This window comes from Marmota monax, unplaced genomic scaffold (genome assembly GCF_021218885.2).
Source record: "Marmota monax isolate L192 unplaced genomic scaffold, Marmota_monax_Labrador192_F-V1.1 WCK01_AAM20220418_F8-fsc00122, whole genome shotgun sequence".
NCBI classification, from domain to species: domain Eukaryota; kingdom Metazoa; phylum Chordata; class Mammalia; order Rodentia; family Sciuridae; genus Marmota; species Marmota monax.
The window spans coordinates 3,910,627-3,935,620 of NW_026695223.1; the positions used below are offsets into that span (position 1 = coordinate 3,910,627).

A 24,994-nucleotide genomic window follows, 5' to 3' on the forward strand; every position below is an offset into this window, starting at 1 on the left:
TTCTAATTTTCTTTGTAGGTGCCATGGGACAAGACAGGTGCGGGTGACTGCAGGGAACTGTCTGCTAGGAGCTGAGTCAGTTGTCGCCAGGTTTTAAAGTGAAATCTCACTGGTGGAGAGATGGCTACAAACACATGCTTTAGGCAGCGTGTGTTCTCCCTGGGGCGCTGCTTGTGCCCCTCTATCGAGGGCTTGGGATGCCGCAGACTCAAGATATAGTTAACAGTGAAAGGACCCGTCTGGGGGTGACAAGTGGTGTGGCAGTGCAAGGTGAGCTGTGAAGCACGTCAAGCCATGGGCTCATCCGGCCTCTGCTCTTTCTGCCAGGGAGTCGTGGGAGCCGCAGCTACAACGTCCATTAGGCGTGGACAGAGGGAACAGCTAGGGAGAGCGACTGGCCTCTGCCTCTGCTGCTTCTCTGACGCTCAGGGCCCCTCCGAGTGTTCCGTCTCGGAGCCCAGCCTCACCCCGTGCTGGCAGGCAGCTGGCTAGCTAAAGGGGACAGGGGACAGGAGGCAAGAGTCATTCTCTTACCCCAGACCCCAGCTCCCCACAAAACAAAATGCAGAGCTCGACTCTGAATTCTTATCCTACAGTTTTTAAATTTGTCTGCAAAGGCCTTTCCCCTTCACCCACTTTCCACTTACAAGGCCACACGTGTGACTGTGGGCAGGACAGTGATGCCCAGGCGCACGGCTGAAGCCCGCGCTGGGGCGGGCACTCTCCCTCAGGCTCGGAGGTACAATGGCGTCAGTCCTGAGCTCACACCTGGCGTGGCTCTCCTGACTCAGAGCTGCCCTGGCCCTGCTCAAGGGCACTCAGTCTTCACATAAACTCAGCCAAATAAAGGAAAAGGTGAGTTACATCCCTCGAGGGCAACCCTTGACCCTGCGCCACAGATCCAGCCTCCTGCCCTTCCCAAGCCCAGCTCCAAGAGGCCTCTGCTGGCTCCTAGAGGGGTGACAGAGGCCCCAATAATGGCATTACTCTCTTCACTGTCACTCTCCTATCCTTCTCTCCTGCTTCCTGGCATCATCTCCCAAATAGGCTGTTGCACCCAAGACTTTCCCAGACTCTGGGGAAATCCAAACCAACACCACTACTCCATAACCTCACCATCTCCACCTGCCCAGATGAGGACCAAGAGCCCCATCCCCGGCCAGCACTGGCTACAGGCTCACTTGCCTCAGTTGACCTCCATAAGACCCCACAGGAGCTGGCAGCCGATGGGGCACAGAGGAGAGGGGGCACTCCAGGCCACCCTCGCACCTGCCAGCAACAGTGGCTCAGAGCCTGACAAGAGAGGAACGGGCGACCTGGGTGACCTGATCTGCACTGGCTGTGCTGCAGAGACCTGCCCCGGGGGAAGGGCACCGAGGACTTAGAGCACACAGTGGCCCAAAAGCCAGGGAGAACGGACAAAGGGATTCAAGGGTGACGCATGCTCTGCCTGCTCACCACGGCAGGGAAACCTGGCACAGCCAGCCCTGGCTACCCGGGGACAGCGCATTCCATTTACGGGCTGGGGCAGACCCCGCATAGCTGAGGACACTCCTATCATGTCTTGAAACCTCAGCACAAAACAAAGTATCTAGCACATCTTTGGAATTCAAAAAATTACTTGTGCAACACACAAATGAGGATTGTAGCCCCAAACCAGCTGTGGCTACAGACAAGTTTGGGAGCTGCTTAGCAGCAGGTGCCTGGTCTAGTGTAAATTATGCGAAAGTCCCATACATGACTGTCTCTCTAAGCATCTGCTTTCTCATTGCCACCCAACTCAGACAGCCTCTTCTGAATCACTCAGCCCTGGCCAGTTTGCCAGACCACCTGACTCTCCCAGCATGCTCACCAACTATTTTTGTATCTCCATTGTCACCACCATTGGGGCCTAAGGGGTTTGACCACAGGTCATCTAACAAATGGGCACCTGGAGGGGTTATCAACACGCAGATGAAAGATCAACAGCTCAAGGCCAGGTTGCCACCTGTGAATAGACCCATCCCATCTTGATGAGGAACGCAGCACACTCGCTGTGACCTCAGACTGTACAGCCCTAGCCATCCACCGACACAATTCCCAGAGGAGGAGGACGAGGACGACGACAAGACGACAGTAACAGCAGTAATGATCATAAGCAGGGTGGGAGGAAACTTGGATGGTAATGGGCATGTTTATGGCATAGACTGTGGTAGCTTCACCGGTACAGACTTATCTTCAAATTTGACAAGTTGTAGATATTGAATGTGAACCATGTTCTGTATATCAATCTCAAGAAAGTGGTTTTAAAAAGAAAAGAATTTGGTTAGGATGGAGGATGTAGGTCAATGGCAGATTGCTTGCCTAGCATCTTTGAGGCCCTGGGTTTTATCCAAAGCACTGCAAGGCAGAGAGAGGCAGAGAGAGAGAGAGAGAGCGAGAGCGAGAGCGAGCGAGAGTGCACACATGCGCGCGAACATGCTCTAGAGAGGTCCATGTTTGCTCCACCCCCCCACCCCCGAGTACCTGCCCATCTGTCTGTTTGGCAGTGCAGGATTCTCCATTTCTAACAAGTTTCCCAGGTGATTCTGGGGTGGGAGGGTCCTTGGAGCCTACTTTGAAAATGACTGGTTTACATCTTGAGCCCAAGTGGTTCTGGACCTGCTGTCTTCAGGTTTGGAGACATATTTTGGCAGCCTGAGCAAGGCAGAAAGCTGGGGCAGGTGTCTCAGCTGCTGACACTGCCTCTTTGCCTGGACCCTCGGTCTGCAGGAACTCTTGGGAGTAGTTCATGTGACCCGAGCAGGGGCGTGGCAGTCTGCTGTCTTTGACCTCTGCGTGTGTGTCTTGCACGTGTGCATGTGCTTGTGTTCTCAATCTGCCTCCATAAGGTGGGTGCCAATGCGCATCCACCTCTATATGGAGAGTAAAGTGTCAGCTTCTCTGTCACCAAGTTTCTCACAAGCACACCTACGTCTGCATGTCTTTCGTGGCCTTCAGCTGTGTTCCCTGAGTGTATGTGTACACATAGGGGCTGCAGCACCTGGCCAGAGATCTACTCAAATATGCACAGAGTTTCCCACTTTAACTATTTCATACTTGTTAATAATTATTAGATAATTATGAACACATAATTATTAAAAGAAAAATTTAATTTCTAAGTATTTCACTGTACAGCTGAAGGTCCCAGAGACAATTAAGGGAAATTTGAAGATAACCTATCAGCCCAGATAACTCACCCATCACTTCTCCACAGAAGAGAGACTGCAACCCTGAAAGCGGTCACGTAGTATACCTGGCCATGAGGCGGTCAGTGGGTAAGCGTTTTTCACTTACTATCTTTAAGGGTGAACGGTACCTGCTCTTGTTGTTTCTATTTGTAACAGCGACAAATTAATGTTAACAAATGGATACTTGAGATGCAATTGAAGCTGCTGCCAGAGTTCCACTTTTCAATCAAACCCACTTCTAGTTGGTCACTTTTTATGTTGTGATCTGCACAAGCTATGCCACCTTTGAAAGGACCTCTGTTTGTGGCTTCATAAAGCTATGCCCCTTACTGGAGTGACTTATATTTTCAGCCCAGAGTATGACATTTTGGAATATGCTCTATTCTCTGTTGGCGGAGAGATCAAGGAAGGTTCCCAGTGTGCTAATGAGACCAAGGTCAACAGGCAGGAGAGAAAACTGCTCCCTGGCCACAGCCTGCACCAATAGCTCTGGGTGACCACCTGGTGAACAGAGGCCTCGGTCACAATGGGATACAGATGGCAGAGTGTGGTCGGCTCACAGCTGACGTTCTAGTGATCATGACTCAGCAGGACATTGGCTGGGATGGGCTGGGACAGGAGTTAAGATTTTATTTTTAATATTTATTTATTTATTTTTGTGGTACTGGGGTGGAACCCAGGTGGTGCTCTACCACTGAGCTACATCCCCAGCCTTTCTTAAAAATTTTGAGACAGTCACCCAGGCTGATCTCAAACTTTCAATCCTCCTGCCTCAGCCTCCTGGGTTGCTGGGATTACAGGTGTGTGCCACTGTGCCCAGCTGGAGCTAAGGTCTCAGCTCTCCTTCCAGATTCTGTTACTATATAGCAGTGGTGGGTTTGAAACCAGGTCCTGGTTAGCCAGAGCTTCAGAACTGTGTCTTAGAGAACAAAGTAATGACACAAAAGAGAAAAACAAGCAAAAGCTACTCCCTGTAAGTTGGTTCTGCAATCAAAGTATTAGAAAAGTTTTGTACTAAAAGTGTCCACATCCAGACTACTGGGGCCTGGGGTGGGGGGTTCCCCCTCACAATCCAGGGTCTTTCCTTTATTCCTGAATAATTACAATTGTCTCCCAGCCTGGGTCTTGTATGTTTGTTTTGCCATTCCAACAGATTACTCCATCATTAGCTTCATCAGGGTACCCTTTGTTCCATAATTTACATGGCCACTTTGAGTAAACCCAATCCCCCCAAGTGTGACTTCAGCTCTGCACTGTGGGACCACTCACCCAACCACTGCTTTCCAACAGGGGCCTTCACCCGCCCTCCCCTCCCCATCACTTCTCCCCTCTTTCCCTTTCATTCTAGTCTCCATGGCCCCCAGACTCCTCCTGCCTTGGCCACATCTCCCTCCAGAGCTCTCACTCTGGGACACCTTCCTGCGAGCCCATCTGGCCAAGTCTCTCATTAGCTTTGAATTTCTTGAACTGGCTCTGCTCATTACTGTTTCCCTAGTCCAGTGCATAACAGGAAAGCAACAAGATCTGTTGAGTGACCAGACACTTGGAATCTTAAGAGCATCAGTATTCTGGGTGATTTGTTTATGTTTTCCATCTCCTCAAAGAGAACAGTGACTGTCCGACACGTTATCATTAGTCTCCACCCTGACCTAAAACCACCACAGGATCAACTAGAAGACCGTCTCTTCACCCATAAGAACCCGAAGAAAAAGGTCAAACTATCCTGAAAAAAGATCACTGGCCATTTTTTATGTCCTAATTTTTATGCCCATTTTTTTGGGAACCAATAATAATTTTCAGTGTCTCAAAAATATTCTGAATAGCCCAGAACAGAAACAAAACTCTAACATTTTAATCACTGATTATCCTTTGCCTCAACGGCATAGTTTTTTGTGATTTTTTTCCTTCTGAATCTAATATTTGGTCTTGTTTTAGCTTACTAGTCACCCAGAGAGTGGAAATGTCCTAGCACCAACTTATTGCTTGCCCTAAATGAAAATAACAACAAAAAAAAACACAGATTAACAGGCTGGCAAGGGTGGAGGGTTAAATAGGGAAGTGGCAGGGACGCCCAGGTGAGTAGGTCAACAGCATCACCTGCCCTGCATTCCTTTGGGTGCTAACCCTGAAAGGTGACCCCCCCCCCCGACCCCAGGAAATCCCTTCTCTCCTGGAGCAGCTCTTCTCAGGGTCCGAAGGCCCCTGCAGCGGCTCCTCTCCAGTTCCTAGAGGCCATTCTCTGGAGTGGAGTCTGGAAACTTTGTGGGGGGCAGGGATCTACCCTGGAGGAGGGTGCAGTAGCTAGCTCTGGGACAGGCTTCTGGCAGACATATATTCTTACCAAGCTCTCCAGGTGACAATAAAGCTTGAGAACCAGCACAGTTGACAGTTAATCACAAATGGGCCTTCAAGGTGAAAGTTGGGAGGGGATAACCCTGCCTCAGGTGAAAAACCTGAAAAAGCATCCTTGTTTCCTGAAGAGCAGGAGGTCAGGCTGGCCTCAGGAGGCAACAGCAAGGACCTAAAAGCTGGGGAAACAGGTGGCTCTCAGGCCACTACCTCCTTTCCCCAGTCCCAGACTGAGGACAGGCACCTCTGCTTCAGACGTGTCTGTGTTAGCAGGTAGGGATGGCGTGATGAGACACTTAATACAGTCCCATTTGAAGTGGCAAAGTGGCAGGTAAATGTTCATCTCTTTAAAAGTGAAACATCCCCAAGCTCAGATACAGGGGACAACTAGGGGAATGGGGCCTTGCAGGACAAAGGTCAATCTGACAAGCCCTGCCAGGAGACCATAGTGGCATGGGACGACGCTCCTGTCCTCGGTAGCTCAGATGTGCAGGTGTTCTCTCAGGATGAGCCTGAGAGCTTCTTCCTTCTTAGGCGAGGCTTCAGCAAGAGTGTTTCTTGCTTATTCTCCCCCAGTAAGGGGCAAAGCAATCAGGAAGACCACCCTGACAGATGTGGCCTAGAGTTGGCTGTCCCACATAGCCAGGACAAGCAGGGACAAAGAGCTAAAGACTGTCCTCAAAAGCTCCTATCGATCCATGTGGCAGCAAACTACTCCAGGGCTCAGACGAACCCTGGGGGGAGAAACGGAGCATTGTGACCAATTTGGAAATGAAACATCATTTCAGGCAGAAAAGATGGGCTGCCTTTCACCTTGACTATGCCCTTGACCCACAGGGAGGACCTCAAGGCCACGATAACCATGTGAAGGAAGAGGCTGTCCTGCCCAGATTAAAGCTAACGAGGGGTGTGCTATGTCACTCAAAGGGAGGGCAATGGTGCAGAGGCTGGCGGGACTGTGCCCATCCTGGAGGGACAAGTGGCCCAGCCCTGCCAGAAAACCAGCCTTCACTCCCCACCAGGGACGCTGTGAAGAGGCTCATTCAGCCAGAGGCTGGTGAGGGGACATCAGAGGTCCTGGAAGAGGATTCAGACCTCCCCACAGTTCTCACGGCAACTTTGTACTGCCACCCCCGGACTTCCTGAGAGCAGAGTAAAACAGTTAATCACAAATGGGCCTTCAAGGTGAATCACAAGTGTGTGTGTTGGGGGGCGTGGGGGGGAGATAAGGAAGTGAGTAGGAAAAGTCTTAAGAGCCCCAAATCCAGCTGCCTTGATTCATCAAGCTTTGCTCCAAGGATGCACTGCCTGTTAAATATAGTCCCAAAAGTCTTTTATAAGTTGCATGCTCAATTTTTAGCCAACTTTAGTGAAGCCGGTTTCTGTCCACTAATAGCAACACAGGTTAACTAAATAATAAAACCCCAAGCGGCCCCTGACTTGGCTACAGTTCACCCTAAATTCAGGCCAAGACCTGGGAAGAAATAGCCCTCGATGTGCTGAATTTGCAAGCCTAAATATAAAGTGACAACGGCAGCCTCCTGTTTGTTGCAAGGAGAGCTAGCCCCAGCACCAGTCACCCCTCGGGCAGGCTGGTGACCCAGGACCACACAGAGCTGGCTTTCAATTAAGAGCTGGGCGGGCACTCTCCAGAGAGAATACGTGCCATCTGCGCCTGGTACCTGACCCTCCAGCATAGCCAGACCACCCGCTTCTTCTCTGTCGCCCCTCCTGCAGCCACAAGGAGGGGCCCGTGGTTCTGCCTGCTCCCCAGGCCCCACCTTACAGGGTGGCTCCAGCACTGGGTGCACTTTTCCCTCCGCACCCAGTTGGCACTGGGAGCAGAGTGCAGGGAGATGGAGCTGGCAGGAGACTGTCCCTCGTGAGCATGCAGAGGCCCATGGAGGCGTCTCCTGACATGGGGGAGCTTCATGTGTAAATTCATGAGAAAGCAATGGCTGGAGAAGGATGGACTGAGGGGGCCAGATGAGAGCAGCCGTGACTTGGGGAATCCCTCCTAAGGGAGCAGCGGTGGTGGGGGGTGGGGGCAGGTGATTTGGAACAGCCAGGCGGAGAAGCCTCGAGACCCCAACCTTTCTTGAGTCAGGATCAGAATGAGAGGAGACAGGAGGAGGGAGAGGCAGCAGGCTGAGGGGTGGGGTGGGCACAGGGAGCAGGGCGAGGAGGCTTGCCGTCGTGCTGTGGGCAGCCAGGCTGGGCCCAGAGGAAGAAGCCGGTCAGTGAACCAGGGAGACCACACGGAGGGGCAGTGGGTGGCCAGCCCCAGAACTGGGTCGTAGGTCAGCTGTGTCACACAGCCCCACCTTCCCTCTGGGGCCTTGAAGGAGGTATGGAGAAAGCACACCCACTGCTGGGTAAGAGCGGAAGGCCTCAGGCAGCCATGAGCCCTGGGACTCTGATGTTAGAGCCCACACGTCAGCCTCTTAGGTGTGGCTCAGCCCTACCTCCTCTCCAACTCCCATCTCTGGGACTGTTCAATGTTATTTCTTTTCTTTCTTTTCCTTTTTTTCTTTCTTTCTTGATTGAAGCCAGGGGTGCTTAACCACAGAACCACATCCCCAGCATTTTTATTTTTTATTTTGAGACAGGGTCTCACTGAGTTGCTTAGGACCTTGAGGCTGGCTTTGGACTTGTGATCCTCCTGCCTCAGCCTCTTCATTGCTGGGATTACAGGTGTGCTCCACCACGCCCAACTTATATTCAATGTTATTTCAAGCGCAGCTCCTCACTGCTCCACAAACCAGACCCTTGCTTTCCAGAAACCTCCACCAACTCTTCACTGGTCACCTCCCATAGACTGGCCATCACCTGCAGCACCAGGCTGTTACACTATGCAATGGCACCTAGAAGCCCATGGAGGTGGTGATAGGACCCCCGTTTATGGGTCAGAAAATGAAGGTGCACAGAAAGTAAGCAGCTGTCAAAGTCGCAGTGCCCAGTGAGCTGACGGGTCAGGTTCAGCCCTGGGTTTCCCTACTCCAAAGCAAGCAGCGCTCTATGTCTGTTCCACCAGGTGCCGTCCTGTTCTCAGCACTGATGCACACTGGGGTCCAGAAAAGCTGGGGAAAAGCCCTCCTGCCGGGCCCCCACCCCAGAGGTGTGGATTCAGTTGGTGGGGACTGAGGCCAAGCTGGGTTGTCTTTAAAAGCTCATCAGGTGACTAATGTGCAGCCAAGACAGGGAAGCAGCATGCTGGACATTCAGGAATGGCGGGGGCCTCGTCCACATCCTGTACAGCACTGTGCCTGGCCCATGCTAGAAGTGAAATCTGTGCTTGGATGTCTGAATGTGTGTGTTCCTGTTGGGCTATGAATGGTTCATCTCCCCAGGATTTGTGTGCTGGAAACTTGGTCCTCTGTGTGGCAATGACGGGAAGCAGTGGACCTGTAGGAGGTAGGGCCTAGTGGAAGGTCATTGCTGGTGTTTTCCTTGGAAGGAATTAAGGTTAGGGACCCCTGGGGTAGTTCTCTTGAGAACAAGTTGTTGTAAAATCCTGACTCTGACCCTGAACCTCTCTCCAGCTTTCAGTCTGGTCACGCGGTCTCTCTCCCACATGACTCCTGCCATCGTGATGCATTTGCCACAGTGCCTTAACCAGAGTCACGCTGATGCCAGCACTATGCCCTTGCACCTTTAAAACTATAAGCTAAATAAACCTATTTTTTTTAACAATATTAGCCAGCCTCAGATTTTTTGTTATAATAATAAAAAGGGTACTATAAAGCTTCCAGCATCTGGAGGTAGTGCCTGAGGTTACCTTGCTACAGGAGGGGCCGACCAGTCCCTCGACTACACTCTCCCCTCCCTCCAGCCACCTTTCTATGTGAAACATCACTTTCAACCTGTTACCCCTTATGTTCAGAGTTTCCAAGGCTTGTTCAAGGTTTAGAGATACAGCTACAATTCCTTAGTTTGGCACTTGAGACCTCTCAAGACCTGGTCCCAACCTGTCCAATCACCATCTCTCAATACTCAAAAATCCTCTGATCTGGCCAAGCTGCTTGCCCCCTGCATGAGTCTGGCACACCACTACCAGTGTGCCTTTGAATGGCATGTCCTGCTCTGTCCTCCAGCTTCCTGAGCCCTCCCCATCCATGAGGACAACTCCTCTGCTCTGCTCTTTACTCACTCCCTGGGGTCCTTTTCAACTCTGAACATCGGGACCAAGCATCTTCCTTGGCTCCCTGGCCTACTTGGCTTAGACAGCTTCTCATTCTCATTTCAGTGTGCACATGTCCTAATTTCCCAACCACATTAAGGTCACTTGAGGGCAGCAACTGCTGGAAGATACTTTTGTCTCCCCCACAGTGACTGCCACTGCATACTCTGAATGCCACTGGGCTTTCTGCACCCGTCTCGGTACTGACGGTCTTACCTGTAGTATCGGGACTGCAGGTAGGTGGAGCACACAGCCTTGGACACGTGACTGGCTGAACCGAAGTCGATGACCTTGACTCTGTATGGCTGCCGGGATGGATCCACCAGCATGATGTTCTCTGGCTTGAGGTCAGCATGGATAAGACCTAGGCTTTTGAGTTTCATCAGGGCTGTGGCCACCTGCTGGAGGACCGGGCGAATGTACTTGAGGGGCAAGGGGCTAAACTTGTTCTGCTTCAGAAAGTCATAGAGGTTCTGCTCCAACATCTCAAAGACCAAGCACGTGTGGTTCTTGTGCTGGAAGCACTCGTAGGCCCGCACAAAGTTGTAGTCGTCGGCGCTCTCTGTGCTCAGCCGGGCCAGGATGCTCACTTCGATCTGACCCTGTCGGGCATAGGACGGGTGGTTCTTCAGAATCTTGATGGCCACAATTTCATTGGTGCCCCGTTTCCAGCATTTGACCACTTGCCCAAACGTCCCTCGGCCCAGGAACTCTAAGACCTCGTAGGTGTTGGTCATGGAGCACAGCACTTCATGCTGCACCAGCTGATAATCTCCTTCACTGTTGGAGCCACTGTTTTTGGAGGTGGCAGTGGACGTGGTGGCAGTGGCTACAGTGGCCCCGCTGGCATTATTCTGAATCATGGGTGGATGCTCTTCGATGATCTGCACGCTGCTTGTGTTCTCAATCTCCTCACTCTTGCGCTTGAGTCCACATTTTTGGTAGGTGTCAAGAAGGCTCACAGTGCTTCGACGCATTAGGTTGTGTGGTCCGCCGAGGACTTGCCCCGTGACAGAAGTGCTACTTGCTGATGTTACGACTATGTGCCCGGTGCTTCCTGGGAAGATGATGGTCTGCTCGTAAGGTAGGCTTGGGTTTGGGATCGGCAAGGAGGTGCTGACGGTCGTGGTGGCTGGCTGAGAAGGCGGGATGTTCTTGCTCTGGTTATACACTTTGCTGTGGGAGCCGTACCCAGTCATGTCCCAGGTGGAACTCGGCTCCACTTTCAGTTTCTTCACACTACAGAAGGCACTTGATTGAAGGGTGTGAGGGGAGAAAACTTGCACATGTGAGGCCATACCTATAAGAAGGAAAGGGAAAGCAAATATTTGAGTCTCCCTTGCATGAGTGAACTCAATAGAGTCATCTGGGTTCTGGCTTGAGTCACACAGGATATTGTCGTCCCACTTCCAAACCAGCTTGGAAACGTGAATCTAGGCCACCTGGAAGCACACCTGGGACCCAGTTTGAGGGATCAAGTGGGTCCAGTGTTCCAGCTGCCACTACTAGGAGACACATCTTGACCCACAGTCAAGATGCAGATACAGAATTAGGATATCAGTTCACCATTTATTTCTTACAAATATTATTTGTGACAGATACTTACTTACCTCTTTCTCCACTCACCACGTTGCATACTAGTAAAGCTGAAGACTACATCAAGTGACCCAGGTAACCATCCTGCACCTGGCCCCTGCTCATCCTGTCCACAGACCCTAACAGTCAGATTCACTGCTTTGAGGAAACATGTCCCCACCCAGGCCCCATTGTGGCTCTTCTGGATGAGACATAGTAACCACCTGGCATCTTGGTCAACTTAAATGAATTTTGCGGTACTGCATGGATTGACAGTTGGTTGGGCATCTTCATTTGGGCAGAATAAGATGTCCTGTCAGTCTTTTGTGGGGCAGATGGTAGCACGATTCATGGGTTCTATTCACTTATTTTTCCTGCTAAATTCATATATCAATAAATTTATCTACAAAGTACTATGATTTCAAACTAATATATCTACAATCTGGATAACCTCAGAAATCTTTTAAGACCATTATTCCGGAATAGCTGTACAACTTTCAATTATGGTGATATCAGAAAAAAATAAGAATTCATAGGAAATGTATTAAAGAAAAATAATATAGTGATGAAGAAGGATAAGTTCTTAAAGGTAAAAGTAGAAACAAATACTGCCCATCTTCTAAGGGGTTGTCCATAAACACCATCAACACCTCCTACAGAAGCACAGAAGAGCGGGCATTCTGTCCTGCACCATTGTAGCTGGTCCTTGCCCCTAGCATTACCTTGAGGGGCTGTTCCATATCTTCCTTTCTGCCCCGCCTCCTGCCCCACTGGTCTGCGATTTCTCAGTAGAGGACCCACCTTCCACTTTGCCCAGAGGCCTGAGGTCAGCCTCACTTCCTCCTTGATTCTCTTGACTTCAGAACATTCCTCAGTCTACATCCATCCTCCATCCTTTCCTTGTCTCCAGTCCCTCGGGAAGAGATGTTTCTCCTTTCCGACACTAAAAATGCCCCCTAGTCTCACAATCCATATTCTCCCACTTTCACTTGAACTCTGCTTCCTCCCCTGTTCTTTCTCAGCAGTTTTCAATTTTTGCTGTTAATTGGTCCCAAGTCCTTAGAAGGCACTGAACAAAGGTTAGCTAAATGAATCAATAGCTTATTCTTTTCCTTCTCTCCTTCCCGTGTGTGGACACACAAACTGCCAGCTTGGAAGGGGAGAGACTAATGCTGAATGCTGGCCCCTCACCTCTCCTTCTTACCTGTACATCAGTGGTGCATGCTCCCTTCTCTCAGATGCTTGCCTCTTATTCCATCTCCCCCAGCACATGCGTGCAGGACAGGCCTGTGTTCTTAAAGGTAAATGACTTCCTAATTGCCCAACCAATGACTCTTTTTTAGCCCCTATGCTCCTTAACTTCTCTGCAACATCTGACGCTGCTGACCACAACTTCCTTCTTGATGCTCTTATCTGGACTTATGTGAATCTGTAACCTTCTCCTCCTAATATCTAATTGCATATTGTATAGTGAGCGGCTCCTCTTCCTCTTCCTCCTTTAAAATGCTGGAATGTCCAACATTTTGACTCTCTCTGGAAGATATCATCCATTCAAACATTTTAAACTGTCATTTCGATGCAGACAGCGCCCACATGTTTATCACAGGCTGACACCCCCTCCTATATTCCAGTCATATCTATTCCTGCTACAACATGAAATATGATCTTCCAAAGCTGAACTTTTCCTAAACACCTACCCATCTCATCCTTCATCCTAATATCTCTATTTCTGTTCATAAAATATTCTTCTGGTCACTTAATTTCCAAACCGTGCAATTACCTTTGATGATTTGTCTTTACTTCCACAGACAGGAAGGTGCCAAGTCTTAATTTCCCCTTCCTTCAAAATGTCTCTTGCACCTAAGTCTTTACTTCTGTTCTTGCTGCCATTTCCAAAGTGGAAGTATTTATTGCTTTTGGTAGCACCGAAGCAAATACCGACATCTGATATACCTGAGCACTCTTTCTCCCCATAAGATTGACCGTAAGAATTAAAATAAATAAATAAATAAAAAGATTGACTCTAAGATTTATCTTCCTAAAGTATCTCTGAACAACAACAACAACAACAAAATCTCTGAGCATGTCACTCTTCTACTCCTCTATCCAAATGACTTTCAATGACTCCTTGCTGTCCAGGGGATAAAGATGAGGACCAACACTTTTATATTTTGATTCCAACTATCTCACTGGCTTCAGTGTCAACTTGAACCTTCCTGAATGCTCAACACTATTGAGGCTGGTCTGCTCGCTCTTTCTAGAATGCCTCCTGTTCTCCCTATCTTCACATACTTGCATACATTCACTGCTTCTCTCAGCTTAGCCAAAGACCAGCCAGTTAGATCCCTCCTATTTCCAGAACACCCCAACCCATGGTGGTCACTACCACTCTCTGTTCTTATAGCACTTAACATATGTACCATCCATTTGACCACAAATCGTGTTTCTGCCTTATAAAATCACTTCCTTTTGTGCTGCTTATTTACATATTTAGGTCTTATTTCCATAACCAGACTACATTTGGGGGGGTGAGAGCTATAGTTTATACTTCACACTTCTTTGTGTTTCCCCCAGTGTTAAACCAAGCATATTGTATGTGGTGGGCACTAGGTGGCTGGAGTAGAGCTCTCCAAATGGCCAGACATCCAGGAGCACTTAGTTCTCTAGACATAGAGTAATCACTGGTCACACCCATCTATGAAACCTGGCCTGGCTCTGAAAATTAGAGAAAAATCTACCAATACTTTCCTACCCAAACCAAGACTTTTAAAATATAAGACAGAGATTAATTAGGTAGTTCCAGTCCCAGAACTGGCAGGAGACTGTTCTGAGTCCACTTTTGATAGATGTGCTCTGACGTCCTCAGGGCAATTCTGAGCCTCACCTTTACCCTGACCCGACAGATGAGAGGAAGCATTCCCTCTGGTTTGAATTCTGAACTCCACCCTCACCTGGGTGCTGTGTCTACGCGTCTGCACACATCATTATGCCCAGCAGTTCTGGCTCACCTACCATTCGTACTTGACCTGCTTCTTCCCACGACTCTTCTGATCAAGTCAAGCTCCCCATTCTACATCACAGAAAATGGTTCCGGTCTATTTATCATGTCAACTAGATATCCACACTGTTCTAGATGCTGCATACAATATAGCAATGACAATTTCTGGGATTTCAGTCACTTGTCCATGGAAAAGGCCAAGCAAAGCCAGCATTTCCTTCTTTCTGTCTCTATCCTGCCGCGTACTCCCTGATTCTTATTGGGGAAGGGGTATCAGAGGAGGCACAATCAGAAATATGCTAATCATACATAAAAGCAGTGAGGCACGAGGCCCTGTTTCCACTGTTTTATAAAGTTCTTGGTAGAAAGGCCAGGGTGAAGAAGTGGAATTTTACAGAAGGGAAGAGGGTGGCTTCTGACTTATTTGTTATTGGGACAACAGCCAGGGGTCATAAAATTGTGGAAATCATCACTGGCTGCCTCTGGTGATGGATGCCCAGATCAGAGAGGAGACCTGTGTGGCTAGAAAACCACCCTTCACCCTTCACCCTTCACCATGGCCAGCTGCCTCAGACTCTGGCCTGGGCTCACATGGTCTCTGCTGGGGTTAACAGCCACTATTCCAAGAACTGGAAGCAATTCACCACACAGATTTTTTTTTTTTTTTTTACCTCTGTTCTACAGCAGAGACCATCTTTTTCTGAGAAGCAACATGTTCTAAGAAGTTGGAGTTAAAGAGAATCTTCAATAATAATAAGTTTCTAAAATCCCTAAAATATTCTATAAGAAATAAAATACCACTGGTGGTTTTTTAGCTTAATTTTAAAATAATCTTACAGTCAACAATCAAACTTATTTCCAAACAGTTCTCCTTGAGAATCTTTTTCTGGATCAAACCCTTCTTATTAGTTGAACACCCAGTGAGTCAAGCCCACAGCTGGTCACCACTCTATTCAGGTCCCTCAAGTGAGGGACAGGGAAGGGTGAGGGGTGGGCTTTATGTTTTCTGCTCTAAAGGAAGAGCTCCACGTTTCCTTCAGGGCCCACTCACCTCCTTATTTGTCCATTTACTTTTCAGAAATGGCAGGGGCTTTATGGATATTTTTGGTTTAATCCTGTGGCAAAATCTCATTTGCTTTTTAAATCATTTCTGTCCTTCTTATTTGGCTCATAGAAGGAAGGTAATTTGCCCCTCTTTGGTGGGGGAACTGGGGAGGCTATTAAGACACAGTCATCAGGATAGGTTTGGGCTCATGGGGAGCCATATGAGGGATCCAGGAAATCACAGTAGAATAAATTTGCAGTAATCACACCTGTTCCCTAGAGGAGTGTGTCAATCCAGATTTTCCCATAAAAGCCTTGGTGGCCTCCCAAGATAATTTGACAAAATGGCCACATCTCCGTTCACTGTGAGAAGTACAGCAAGTTACTAGAACTAAGTTACTAGAACTTACCTAGAACTAAGCTTCTACCAAGTAGCATGCCTATACCATAACTCCCTGTCTCCTAAACAGGCTAAAATCATGAATACTCAATATTGCACATGTATAGAGGCCTGCTACGTGTTTAAATTTTACAGATACAAATTTACATGGATGCCATAGAAATGATCAGTAAAAAGCATTTAAAAACAAATTTATTATGAGACAACTTATATTTCACAATTGTATGTAATAAATTCTTTATTGCATACAACAAATGAAAAGTAGTGCCTATAAAACTGACATGAAAACATATGCTACAGTTAGTAGAATTAAATTGCTTTGTTTGTAAGAAGCCATTCCTTATTGCCAGAGATGGCAGACTGTCTCATGCCCCAAACAAATCCAGGTCAGTTAGACTTAGGGTGCATTTTGATAGCTGCGTGTGTAGACAGTGAAAACTCTGACCCTCTTTGGGCTACGTTATTCAAATGTTCATTTAGCATTTGTAAAAACATACATAAATCTGCATTTCAAAATATATTTTCAAAACATTTTCTTTGTGGCCTCTTTATAGAGGCCATGTATTTCCATAAAATGTCATAACATGTAATGTCAAACCCTGTTCCTCAGGCTTCTCAAAGCACATGTACAATTCTCCAGGTCTTAAATTCCTTAGTACTTCGTACACACCAGACTCTGGGACCAGGTGAACACATGGCCCACTGCCTGGGACAACCCTGATTACCTGTGGAAGCCCATTCCATTAATACAAACAACACGCCACTTTCCATCTCACAAAGGTGTGAGCCTGAAGACTAAGAAGTCAAGCAATGGGTTTAGGCTCCCGGGATACATAGCAAAATCAGATCCTGACCCTAAAGTTCAAACCTAGGAAATTCTATGTGCCGCTTTGTTTTTCTTCATCTTAATGGTTGAATGAGAAATTCACTTTTCCAGGGTTATGGGGAATTTTTTCCATCTAATAGAAAGACTATCTAAAAAATTTTATGATCTCAAGTTCTTAACTCAATTTAAAAAAAAAATGATTCATTGAAGAATTGGCTTTTTTGGTTATTTTTCCTCACTTATTTGCTTAGTTTCTTCATAACTTTATATTTCACAATTAGATGAACTGAAAAGTTGCTTCACATCTGAGTACATTTCCTTTCCATTTCACCATCCCCAAATTATCTACTGGAAGATCAGACTCTGGTGAAACTACAGGGATATGAGGGTTCAACTATGAATTAAAAAAATTAAATTGAGGGCTGGGGCAGTAGCTCAGTGGCAGAGCACTTGCCTTGCATGTGTGAGGCACTGGGTTTGATCTTTAGCACCACATAAAAATGAAACAAATAAAATAAAGGCATTCTGTCCATCTACTACTATAAAAATTTTTTTAAAGATTAAGTTGAATTCAATTTCACTGAATTCTAGCAAAACTCAAGAGAAGGAATTATAAGTAAAAACAGGCACCATTTTTGTCAGTATTTAAGGTTCATTTGGGGTTTGGCTGATGTGAAATATATTACCAATCAGAATCTAGTTGTATTATTAAGGAGAATAGAATCCAGATACCTTACATAAGAAGTACCAACTTCCTCAATTACTAAATCTTTTGGATACATAATGAGTGTTTGAAGCTACAGATTTTTTTTGGGGGGGATGGTAATCAGGTATTCAAAGGAAGGATTAATTCCCATGCTTAACAAAATGCCAGATCTGTCTGACATATCATATTTTTAAAAAGATAAAAATTATAGACTATGTCAAAGAAAATGTCAAAAATATATGTTAGAAATATGCATCTGAATGCAAAAATTTAAAGATCTAGAAAAGGGTTATTTGATATAATCCTGAAAATACTGTATTATGATTTGATGCCTCAGAGAGTTGAAAAGTACTAAAAAACTTCTTTGTTGGCAAACTAAACAATATTCATGAAATTTTAATAGTTATTCTGCTTTTCAAGTTTGTACTTTACAAGTAGTGCGAAGATAATTTTAGATTAGCCTATTATTAAAAGGTACATTTCCAGAATACTGTATACTGAATGTGTAAGGGCTTTTATATTGTTTCCAGTCAAAGTGTGTTTATCTATCAGTTGTTTATGTTAAATATACAGTATAATTCCACCAAAGCACAGTTTAGGATCAACCATAAGCTCTTCAGAATTTGTGTGTCAATAATGACAATAACAATACTGCTGATTGCGGCACTGGGCATTTGAGAAAAATAGGGGAAAAAATCAATAATCAAATTGGCATTAAGGATTTTCTATATTTAAAAACAAAACTGGTGTTGGGCATGACAGGAAACACTAAGACATCACCACTGGCCTAAAATAACTTACAATCTCCTGGCATTACTAAATTCAATGCTAAGTAATAAAGGACAACTGGAAATTCTAGGTGACATAAGTACTTCCAGATTAAACAGTAGTTCAAAAGCAGGGCTCACTATGGATTGTGGTCAGGCAGTTTTTATAGCCTGAATATGTGAACTATGAGTAGAAAGATGGGGGTATCATTGCAAGACAGAAGTTTGGTTTTCCAGATCCCCATAAATAAATCAGCCCCGTGGGGAGCAACCAGCACTCTGGTGTCTGCCCTCAGGAAGCTCCTGCTTTGCTTAGAGACAAATGCAGCACATGTGCATAGAAGCGTGCATTGACACATACTAAGGCAGCAAGTGAGCACCAGTATACACTGTGTGCCCCACCACCCACCTGACCAGCACTGTCACCTAACAACCCCAGTTTCCTGAAGTAATCCTGGAGTTGGCTTGAAGGCCTACCATGAAAGATGCTCACTTTTTCCTTTGGCCTGACCGAAGGTCACCTCTGTAACTCACAGCAAGTTGTACAGATTATTAGGACACCGTTGGTATATGCCAGACTGCGGATGCTTACTCCCCACAACTTCAGGGGAAGGCAAATTTTGCTATTTTATGGAGCTATGGGAAGTGTCATAATTTGTCCAGAGTCACTTTGCTACTACTAGCAGAACTGAGTTTTGAATTGCCTGACTCCCAAATCCATGTCAAACCAAGCTTCTTCACTATTCAGGTTCTTCGATTAGAAGCACTAAACAAGGAGATGGGCACTGTAACAGCCAAAGGAAAGATGCGAGTCAATAAGGAAGAGAAGACAGATCTGAACCAGGGACACACCTGACTGAGCACCGTCTGATAACACAACAGACACCCACAGCACCCTCCTAGTCATCTACCATGCCTGTCTCCTCAGGTTAGGATGACATGTGAGAAATAAAACCACTAAGATTACTAAAGCAAAATAAATTCACCTCTTTAGAGAGATGCCTATTACTGATCTGGTGCACCATGGCACAGCGGGCAGAGCCCGGGTCTTGAGTGAGAAGGCATGGCTACGGCACCTGGGCAGTCAGTGGTCAGAGAGACTGTCACAGCAGTTCTCTGGAGCCAAGAGGATCTGGACCAAGGAATGATCTGAGAAAACAGAAAGGAGGAGCAGGATTATAGACTTTGCAGAGAGGAAGTGGTAATACACACTGACAGATGGGATACAAGGACAAAGAAGAAGAACCAAATACGTCTGAGGGATCAAAAGAAGTGGGTTCCATTGCAGAGCAGGGAAGGTGAGAAGTGGTGTTGAAGTGTCACTTATCTGGAGGGGAGGAGAAAGGAATCAGTTTTTAACAGGCTGAAGGACAAGCACTGACAGTATATCTAAGTTGAAATATCCAATGTTCATCTGTTTCTACTGAAACTCTGAAGCAAGGAATTGCTTAATTTACTAAAGTTACAGAGTCAGGTGCTGCTGGTCTCTAACAACAGCAGCTAGTGCCTATGTGCTGGGTTGGCTCTTAAATGAAGATGAACCATTTTCAAAGAAGAATGGCAATCAATAGGATGGGCTGAGCCCACACAGGATTAATCAGAAGGGGAAGAGGGCAATGTCACCCCAAACTCGTTCATGGCTAAGGCCAAAGACAGGGACAAAAACATTGCTGGGGCAGGCCGGTAGGACAGAGTGAAGATATCAGAAGGGGAAAGGACTGCAGTGAAAGGCTTAAAGCCCAAGAGACTAAGGTGCCTTAATGGCGACATTGTGGCACAGCCAGAGGGGCTCAGTGTCGGTAGGCTTCATTTCAGAGTTAGCAATGACAGGAGGAAACGTTCTCTGTGTGTACCAGGGAAAAATTCAGGCCAGGAGCATGGGCAAAAGGTCACGACTGGAGACACTGACTGTTATCAATGCCTCGCTGAAAAGGGAATCCACGAGAATAAAGCTGTTTCCCAGGAGAAGGTGCAGAAAGTAGAGCAGATGGCAAATAAAGAAGTCCTTGGGGTCACAGGCTTCGTCAAATGGCATGAGGAGGACAGTATGAGTCACAGGGAAAAGTCAAGGATACAGCGGTAATAAACACAATTAAGGGACTGATCCAGGAGAACGAAAACAGAGGAGCGTCTGGGCCTGGCTGAGGGTCAGCCAACAGCCCTCTCGTCCCCCAGGGGTCAGGAGGAGGGAGGGAAGAAGCGCTCTCCTGGGAAGAGAACCAGCAAGGCCCCTTGCCTTTCCAGGAAACGAGATTCTCTTAAGAACATTCAAAACCCTTTACGTCAGCTGCCTTCAATCTGAAAATCCTACCAAAGCTGTTTCTTCAATTGAGAAAACATCTTTTTCCTGCCATTCGCAAATTCCCCACCCATCTACCTACCTACTGGCTCACTGTCCAAATCAGCCCTTCTCCGAATTCAGACTTTCTTCTCTTCCTGAAAGTTCCAACCCTGCCCACGATACCAAGCCTCTCTCCAGTCACTCCCTGTGGTTCTCCCATATTGCCTTGGACTTGGGGTGGGTGATACACAGAGTCCATAAGCCATCACCCCCATGTGTGGGGGCCTCAAACAATCTGAAAATTCCCAGTGCAATCTGACACACGCAAGATAAAGGCCACCACTGAGAAAACACAAGCTCTTCAGTTTCTCCAGCCAACTGTGGAATCAATGAAAGGAAAACAAGTATGTACACAAACAACTAGGAACAAGAACAAGAGTCGCGTTGATTAAGAATCTTAAAACACAAACCAGCTTCTATCTATAGGTGCGCTGGTGCTAGGGCTGCCGGGACAAGGTACTAGGGACTGGATGGCTCAACCACAGAGGTCACTGCCCAGCGGTTATGGAGGCTGGAGCTGCCTGGGTCAATTCTGAGAGCCGCGAGGAAGGACAAGTGCCAGGCCTCTTTCGTGGCTGCGAGATGGTGGTCTTCTCCCGGAGGCCCTTCCCGTTGTCTTCCTTCTGTGTGTCTGGGTCCAAGTTTCCCTTTTTATGAGGATACCAGTTGCTTTGGATTAGGGCCCAACCTAATGACCTCACTTTAACTTGATCACCTCTGTGAAGACCTGTCTCCAAATAAAGCCATATTCTGAAGCCCTGAGGGTCAGGAATTCCACACACACATTTTCAGTTTAAAGAAACCAAAAGAATTTTACCAGAGTTGTAATTTTATCAGGATAAAAAGTCACGATATGCCAAAAGAACTCTGCCTTTTCCTCCACAGTAAGAAGTTTGTGCTTTCCCTCTATCTTTCCTTAAAGAACCTAGAGTTAGGGGCTGGGGGTGTGGCTCAGTGGTAGAGCTCGCCTAGCATGTGTGAGGCACTGGGTTCGATCCTCAACACCACATAAAAATTAATAAACAAAATAAAGGTGTTGCATCCATCTACAACTAAAAAAATTTTTTTAAACAAAGAAACTACAATCACATTTCAGTCAGTCAGATATTACATATGGAAAGGCAAAAAAGAAAAAGATTGTTAAATTAAGTTCTGCATGAGTTCATGTCACTGTATTTCTGGAAAAGGCCATACAGGAATACATCTCCACAATATCCAGGAGAAACTGGGGTCACTTGGGTACCAAGGAGAATGGGCAGTGGCACGTTGGTAACGCTGACACTGGGTTCTCAGTCCTGACTCTGGGTGTCAAACATTGCTTCAAGTAACTCAACAAGACAGCTCAGCTATGGCATGGAGCAGGCAGGGCTGGAAGGGTCCCTCCTGGGTCACCACACCTCGTGTGGCCACGTGTGTCTTAACGAGCCTCCAACTGGCCTTTCTTAGGAGCCCCCCGATTTTCACCTGTTATTCACATTACCTTTTTTGTCCAAAGTATTTTCAACTCTGCATATTCTTTCCAATGGAGGATGAAAGTGTCAAACAGCTATACTCCACAAGCAAAATCAACGACACTTCTGGATTCAACCAGATGGCTACCATTTAAGTATGCACTTTTTTTCAACCCAAAGATCCAGAAGACTACTCACTTTGTCCCTGAAATGTTCTAAATAAGGATGTTCCAGCAGTGCTAGTTTTCAGGTGCTGGAGTCACAATTCTTTACAAAAGTGTCCTCCCTGACTCCTTCAGCCACTCCCTGCCGTTGACTGATGCTGGGTTTTTCTCCATTTGCTGCTGGCTCGCCTGGAGAAAGGAGCTGATCAGACCTCAGCAGGTCAGGAGGACGTGGGTATGTGTCTGGCAATGTGAGGGAGACCCAGATGAACTGTTCTAGCCTTTAGAAATGTCTTAGAGTCCAAATCAAGACTCAAAATACGGTAGGCAAAATCTTTTGTGCAAAAAACAATTATTTATCTGTAAATGCCTGGTAACATCTTGGTGAAGTAAAATGATGTTTTAACTTCTTACCTAAACCTTCCTCGTGCCATGCCCATTCACTGCTGAGTCGTCTTTTCAAGCTAACCAAAAACATCTGACTCACAGAGTCAGAGCTGGGAGCCTAGCCTACTCATTCCCACAGTGGTCTGGTTCTTATTTCCATGCCCCTGGGAAGTCATTCATACCAAAAATTTATGTCAATTCCATTGCTGCATGTTATTCTATTACTCTAGTGTAAATTCTACTGCTATGTGACCCTCTAAAAACTGAACTGCTAACCCTCCCATACCTGTGTCCAAATAATGTTTCCAAACTGCAAATGGGGTCAAGTTAGATGAGGTTTTTAGAGTGGGTCCTTGTCCAACACCACTGGTGTTCTTATGAAAAAAGACAGAGACACAGAGGAGAGAATGTTACACAGCAAGAGGTGGAGACTGGCATGAACCACTGCTAGCTGAGGAATGGCAAAGATCGCTGGAACCCACTGGACACTAGAAGATGAGGGTTACCCAGACTCATGGGTTCGGGGGGCAGAGTCCCTGCTGACACCTTCTTAGCTTCCAGAACTGTGAAAGAATAGCTTCTGTGGTTCTAAGCCACCCAATCTGTGATATTTTGTTACAGTAGCCCTAGGAAACTAATAGAGCCTGCACGTATTCAGGATGCATTTCACTGACAAAACACGTTGGCACTCCAGCTCTGATTAAGTATAATAAACACAAAGTCATGGCCAAATGGCTGATGGCCCTCTCGGGCTCACAGCCTGTGTTTGTGGGCTTTGGGTTGAAAAAGTTAGAGGTGTCCAGGGCTTTATTCCCACATTCTAGTTATCCTTCCTGCCAGCAATATTTCTAAGGAAAGCACATGAAACTTCACTCTGTTCTTACTATGGAGATGAAGAGCTCAGGAATTGGAGAGGGCACCCCCTCACATTCACCTTTCCTAGGCTCGACCTCTTGCTGTGCTGGACTAAGGGACCAGGACCCAGGACTACCCCTGGCTTGTGCGCAGGGCCCCACGCCTGCTTGCTGTTATGTCTTTGACCATTCCTCACACTGTCATTCGGTTGCAAAGGGAACTTTTTGCAAGGCATTTCCCAAGTCACAGTGATGTCATGATATATCACACCCAGCCTCTGGCCCGCCACCTCCCAGTTCCCCCTGGGCAGGATTCCTTCCAACCTCCTCAGATGCATCCTCTCCCTTCCTGCTTTACATGGCAAGCATGTTTATTTTTGTGGTGCTGGGGTTCGAACTCAGGCCCTCACGCCTGCTAGGCGATGCTCTATCTGCTGAGCTACATTCCCAGCCCTGGCACGCATGTCTGCAGCAGCAGCTCCCTGGAGAACTCGTCATTCGCCTCCCCTGCTTTTACCTGACATCTGACTAAACTCAATTAGGGCTCACTTTGGGAAAGCAGAGGAAGCGTCACCTCCACACTGTGATAGGAGAAGGAAGGGCAGGGAGATGCAAAAGGAAGCAAAGTCAGAGGGATGTGGGGAAAGGAGGCGGGGATGCTGGGGGGAGTGAGGGAGGCACAGAGAAGAGAAACAAAGATGGAGAAAAGGGAGAAAACAGAAACCTCTTGGAATTGTGCTTGGAGCACACTCAGAATAATAAGGTAACATGTCAACTGCTTTGGAAACTATCAAACACAACAAAAATGCAATGTGCTATTATTTACAGTACTGAAGTGGGTGTTGGTAAGTGTGTTTGTGCATACGAACATCAGCTGGTATAGGGAATCCCCTGGCAGTGCAGTCAGTAGCCCATTCTCAGTTGGGGAAAAGGACATTTCACACTGTGAGTCACTGTCACCAAACCTTTCCTGGTGGTGCCATCACCCAAGGTCTCCACACTGTTGACCACCTGTGGGGTGGAGGAGCCCACTCTGATGACACTGGCTCTTGCCATGGGGCTCCTTCCTCCAGAGCACGGCTGAAATATCTGATAGCTCTCCTGTGACCTGACATGAATACAGGACAGTATCTGGTGATACAGGCAGGCTCCAAGTTCACAGTGGTCTGGGTTCAAAGGGCTCAGTTTCAGATTATTTCCCAGGTCCCAAAAACTATGTCAGAAGTGGTTCTGCATTTATGATCCCTGGAAGTTACTTAACCTTTGTGTCTCAATTGCCTCATGTAGAACAGAACCTCACCAGGGCCTTGGGAGGAGTAAATGACTATGTATATTTCATGTATTTATATATATATAAATAAATATAGATACAACTATATGCACTTGTGTATGCACATATATTCCTGAGCACTGTGCCTAGCACATAATAGGCCCTAAATATGTGGTTAGTGAAAAATGAGCAGAGGGGCCCGGCGAGCTTACATGTTACAGCTAGCATGTGACGAGGTCATACGCTGTTGGCAATGCAAACAGGTGTTCACAGTCCTCAGCGCACGTGAGGCATGCGGTGTGCTTTTTGGATGAGTGCACGGCGGAAACAGAGTAATGGGACAAGAGCTCTTGTGCTCCTTCTCTCCAGTGCTCTTCCTCAAGGAAAGACATGTGGTCAGGAGAATTCTGAAGAGGACATCTGGTAAATCTCAAGAGCTTCAAAAGAGTCTAGTGTAGAATCTATATTCTACC

At 47.0% G+C, this 24,994-nt stretch overlaps 1 protein-coding gene across 7 annotated transcripts in view; it reads right to left on the bottom strand.

Moving 5' to 3' along the window:
- Hipk2 (homeodomain interacting protein kinase 2) overlaps positions 1 to 24,994 on the bottom strand; it is a 188,557-nt gene that overhangs the window by 122,704 nt on the left and 40,859 nt on the right. For all 7 annotated transcript variants that reach the window (XM_058575733.1, XM_058575735.1, XM_046434172.2 and 4 more), the window contains exon 2: positions 9,955 to 11,038. In XM_058575733.1, coding sequence (XP_058431716.1) covers positions 9,955 to 11,038 — 1,084 coding nt within the window. The remainder of the gene's footprint in view (positions 1 to 9,954; positions 11,039 to 24,994) is intronic.